This window comes from Talpa europaea (genome assembly GCF_964194135.1).
Source record: "Talpa europaea genome assembly, chromosome: 8".
NCBI lineage: Eukaryota > Metazoa > Chordata > Mammalia > Eulipotyphla > Talpidae > Talpa > Talpa europaea.
The window spans coordinates 18,270,249-18,275,730 of record NC_140075.1 but is presented as its reverse complement, the minus strand read 5'-3'; the positions used below and the strand labels follow the sequence as shown (position 1 = coordinate 18,275,730).

The following is a 5,482-nucleotide window of genomic DNA, read 5'->3' as shown; positions in this document are numbered from 1 at the left end:
GCTAAGATGCAACCTATGAAGGTGTCCGCAGCCTCTGCAGCATGAGTTAGATCCCTGGCCAGGAAGCCTGACACATGGTGCAGCAGACCTCTCCTGACTCACTCGCTGCTCCCCTCAGAAGTGTATTTCTTTCAATCTGCCTGTTCTGCTCCCCACTCTGTCTCTGGTGAATCCTCTCACCTTCCCCCACAACTCTAGGCTGTACCCCAGTTCCTGTATGTATCAATACATAAATATTATTTTATATTTTTATTATTTTTTTAACATTTATTTATTTATTTACACAAGCACTGGGTACAGTCAGAAGCGCCAGAAGGTGAGAGAATTCACCAGAGTCAGAGAGGGGAGCAAAACAGGCAGAACAAGAAATACACTTCTGAGGGGAGCTGCAGATGGCAGGAGAGGTCTGTGCACCATGTGGGACCCTCGCCGGCGGCTGAGGAGTGAACCAGCGCTGCAGAGGCTGCGGGCTGCTTCGCGCTCAGCACTCAACCACTGCACCACCAGAGGAGACCCTAAATAAATCTCTATTCATAAAGAGTTTTGTGATCTCAACAGACTCTTCATCGCTGAAATCAGATGCATGTCAACACTTGAAAAGTTGCTTAATTTATATGTCATCAAGAAAATGCAAATTAAAATAAGGATGACAAGTCACTGTAGGCCTTGAATGGTCACCCAGGCATGGTGACAAATGGCCCATGAGGGCCAGAGTGACAAACTCACACTCAGCACCCGTGAGGGCACAGGAAGAACCAGCTCTCAAAAGGTGCATTAGCAGCTCCTCCAACCTGACACAGCCATGACTAGACACAGGAGAAATTAAAATACTAATTACTACTAAATGAACGGAGGGATGCCACTGTGTGTGTTGTGTGATGACAATGCTACAGCATTCGGGAAAAGCCTGAAGACACATGGAGGGTCAGTGTTGGCCAGCAGATGAGGCAGGGCACAAACAGCAGTGCCGGAGGGGTCGGCGAGTGAAAGGTGCTGAGTGATGTCACCATAATGAACGTGTCACTGCATGATTGTCTCCAGCACAGAAGGTAAAAACCCAGGCGAGAAGCCCTGATGCAGGCAAGGGGCATGGGTAAGGACAGTAGGTTTCTGCACCTGTGTGGGTGAGGGAAGGAGCACCTTGAGGTTACAGTGCAGTAGAAGAGAGCAGCCATTGGCAGGTTTAGAGGCTATGGGAAACTCTTTACCCTCATGCCAAATTCATAACTTTTAAAATGGTCTAAAAACTAAAGTCTGAAAAGGTTTGAGGTAAATATTCTGAAAGATTACTGAGTAATTAGAAGTGGAATCTAATACTGAAAGTGCAATAGGCAGAGGCATTACTCCTTAGTGAGTCTCCCCTTCATCAGCCTCCCCACAGCCGACTTCATGGCTTGGTTCCTCAGACTGTATATGATGGGATTAAAGGCGGGGGGCACCACCGTGTAGAACATAGAAATGACCAAGTCAGACATGGACGGGGTCTCGGAGGTCGGCTTCAGATAAGCAAAGCATGCAGTGAAGACAAACAGCACCACAACCAGCAGGTGGGGAAGGCAGGTGGAGTAGGCCTTGTCCTTACCTTCTGTGGATGGGATCTTCCTGACAGCAGAGAAGATGTAGACATAGGAAATTATGATGGATATGAAATAGCAGATACCCATCACTGCACTAATGAAAATAGGGACAAGTTTTCTCATCAGATTTCCTGAGCAGGAAATAGCCAATAATTGGGGGATGTCGCAGAAGAACTGGTGGACCACGTTGGACCCACAGAAGGACAAGGAGAAGGTTCCAGCTGTGTGCATCACAGCATAGAGACCCCCACCCAGCCAGGACACAGCCGTCAGCTGCACACACCTGTCCCTGCTCATGATGACATCATAGTGCAGGGGGTGGCAGATGGCAGCATAGCGGTCAAGGCTCATCACCGTGAGCAGGTGAAGCTCTGTAACTGCTGACATAAGCATCATGAAGACCTGGCCAACACAGCCCGGGAAGGAGATGGAGCTGCTGTGACTCAGAGAATTGGCAATTGACTTGGGGACCGTGGTTGTGATGAGGCAGAGGTCCGAGAAGGACAGACTCCTCAGGAAGAAGTACATGGGGGTGTGGAGGTGCCGGTCCAGGGTGGTGATGAGGACGATGAGCCCGTTCCCCAGCAGGGCACACAGGTAGACGAGGGAGAAGAGCAGCGGGTGCAGGAAGCCCATGGTCCCCTGGGTGGGGAACCCCAGGAGGACGAATTCTGTCACATCTGTGAGATTCGGAACCACTGGAGACATCATCTGCATGAAAATGTGGAAGAAATCAGCCCTGTCCAGTTTCCCCAGGCTGAGCGTAACTGAGTGCCTCACGACAATCACAGCAGCGGCTCACCACCCACACTCCCTGTCCTTCGGAATCTCATCCCCAGTCATTCTCCAAGTAGCTTCGTCCTGTCAAAAAAATTGCATTTTCGGGCCTCCCCTGGTGGGCAGGTGGTTGAGTGCAGCGTTGTGAAGCTGTCCGCAGCTTCTGCAGTGCCAGTTCAATCCCAGCCGGCCGGCAAGGGTCCCACATGGCCCAGCAGACCTCTCCTGTCATGCCTCCTGCTCCCCTCAGCAGTGTGTTTCATCAGTGTGCCTGTTCTATTCCCTGCTCTGTCTCTGGTGATCCTCTCACCCTCCCGTGCATCTGGTCTGTACCCCAGTTCTTGTAAATAAATAAATATTTTAAAAATGCATTTTCATTCTGACTGTGCTGTTACATCGTCCAAGCTTTTGATAAGAAACACACCAAAGATTTGAAATTTCAACTTATAGTAGTAACAAGGCCTGGAAATACCCTCCCGTATTTTCCAATAAATCGAACGACCAGAGGACCAGGACTGCCTGTGTCTTTCCCTTCCTCCCAGGCTGTGCCAAGCTAGCCCATGGCCCATGTCTGGCAATCCAGTGTCAGCATGTCCTGGCGAGCAGCACCCTCTGCCAGAACCAGCTCTGCCCGCCCCATGCAACATGTCCCTGCCTGCTGTTTGCAAAACCCCATGCAGAGGGGCTCAGAGCTCTGAGCTTTTTCCTGGTGATTAAGGAGACACTGACCTGGCTGTGCTCATCTCATTCACAGAATCAATATTCACCACAACATGAAAGTTCTCAAGTCATCAGACATTGTCTCAATACTCTTGAATTTCCATCCGAGTCAGTTATGTCATTAATATACTCGGGCAGCTATAGAACCAGATGATTGTTACATGTACTCAGTAATGGTGCAAAACTATTAAAATCACAATCAGAGCTATAACTTCAAATAAAGAGAGAAAAAACTATTTTTCACTGAAACTGCTCCCGACAGTTGGCATTGAAAACTGCACAATTTCTGGGCCTCCCTGGTGGTGCAAGGGGTTAAGCACAGCACTGTGGAGGTGTCCACAGCCTCTGCAGCACGAGTTTGATCCCCAGCCAGGGAGCTAACCCCATGGTGCAGCAGACCTGTCCTGTCTCCCCGCTATTCCCTTAGAGTGTATTTCAGTCAGTCTGATTTTTCTGTTCCCCACTCTGTCTCTGGTGAATCCTCTCAACCCCCACACCTCTGGCCTGTACCGCAGTTCTTGTATGCATAAATAAATCTAAAAAAAAAAACTGCACACTTTTTGCCACAGGCAATATCACATTAGCTATCACTACTTTTACTGTGAAATGAAAAATTTCTACTTTGTTCTCAAATCTAGAATTTTTGAAACCTATGGATTTTTAAAAATTGTATTGTTTTCATTGCTGAGGTAACATCGCTTGACAAGGTGATCATGACCTAGGGGGTAGCCCCCCTGCTGTGGCATCTCCACACCCATCACCCCGGCACCACAGACCTCACCTGGGCTCATGTGCTGCCCCGTGCCCTGTGAGCTGTGGTCCTGCCCGGCACGTCGGTGACTGGGTCAGCTCCGCATTCGGGTCCGGGCCGCCCCAGAGGGCCTCTGGATCTCTTCCAACTCTGGCTTCTGTGACTTAGCACCGTCCCCTTAACACAAGTGACTCTCCAGGACACACGCCAGCACAGCCCCCGCAGCCTGCGAGGCAACTTATCTTTTAAATTTTGCTTCCTGTGAAGCCAGCATGTGGCGTCCACAGAGGAGATGCCAGATCCTAGCTGCGCAGCCGTGACGCCTGCTCTGAGGCCTCAGAAAACTCGGGGCAGGAACGAGTCTGACTCCAGGGCAGGGGCCTGAGGAGCTTTGACCTTCCTGCTGGTCCCCCGGGTGCTCTCTGTCCGCCAGCCCCACCTAGGTCATCCCCGGGGAGAAGGGCCGTGCTCTCTCCAGCTCATCTGCTTAATTGGCCTCAACCTCAAATAACCACCACTGGGCAATTAGGGCACTGAGTGTGCCAGAGGCGATTTCCTTAGTTTTCACCCAGGGAAGACTGCACCTGGTTCCCCCTCAGGCCCCATCCCCTCCCCTAACCACCGCGGGGACAGGTGTGGCCTGTGGTCAGAGCCATTGATAAGCCACGCCCACAGGGAGCTGGAAAGTCACTGTCACCCCCTGTGCACAGTTCAGGGGGGAGGTGGGAGGGGGGAGGGAGATGGGGTAGGAGATGAGGCAGGAGAGGGAGGCGGGAGGATAACTAGGAAGAAATTCCCCAGGAGCAAGAAGGGGAAGCCCCTGGATCTTCTGACACGAGAATTTGTTCGTGTCTCAGACTTTGTTTGTTTAAAAACGCCATTTATTTTCGGCACCGATAAATCTGTCACTGCATTTGAACTGTTGTGTTCGTGACAGAGGCTTGAGTTTATCTTCCAATGCGGGTCCGTCCCCAGGCGGCGCTGTCTGGCGTGTCCACAGGGTGGTCTGTGTCTCGGGCTCTGACACAGCAGAGTGGGGGTTCTCTCTCCCAGGTGTGGCTCTCCCCACACGCTCAAAGACTTTCCAGCTCCCCATGCGTGCTCACAGACAATGGGGGGTATTGGTGAAGGAGACACAGGACAGTCCCAGGGCCCACCTACTGTCCTGCCAGTCTCTGCAGCATCCGCCTGGCCATGCCAACAACTGCCCAGCAATATGGCGCTGCCATGAGGGAAGCGGAGCTGGAGTCCTGGGGTGGGCATGGCTAGGGGGGCCCTTCGTGACTTGGGGGTGCTCGGGTTTGCTGCTTCCTAGGCCCCGCCACAGCCCCTGCCCCTGGAACCTCTGACAGCCTCACCACCCTCTTCCATGCCCGCCCTCCCTAAGACCACACACCAACATCGGTTTCCTGACTGGGAGTGCACCCCACCCATGGGGGCCCTGGGGTCAGCCTGGGCCCCGATCCGACCAGCCCAGGATGCAGCGTCCACCCCAGCCCTGCCCTGTGTCCATTGCATAGGACGGGCAGCACCACTGTGTATGCGAGGCTGAGAGTAGACCCACCTGACCCGTGTCCCAGACCTCCCTGAGCCTTTCTCTCTTGTTCCCTAAAACCCCAACCAGCTGTGCCAGAGTATCTGGGACACAGCTCCCAGA

General features: G+C 52.3%; 1 protein-coding gene across 1 annotated transcript; it reads right to left on the bottom strand.

Annotated features, from left to right (window-relative positions):
• Positions 1-1,340: 1,340 nt before the first annotated feature.
• LOC311175187 (olfactory receptor 14A16-like) lies at positions 1,341-2,285 on the bottom strand (the record flags this gene model as incomplete). Its single annotated transcript, XM_084240102.1, has 1 exon — positions 1,341-2,285. The coding sequence occupies one exon, from the start codon at positions 2,283-2,285 to the stop codon at positions 1,341-1,343; it is 945 nt and encodes a 314-aa protein (XP_084096228.1).
• Positions 2,286-5,482: the final 3,197 nt, after the last annotated feature.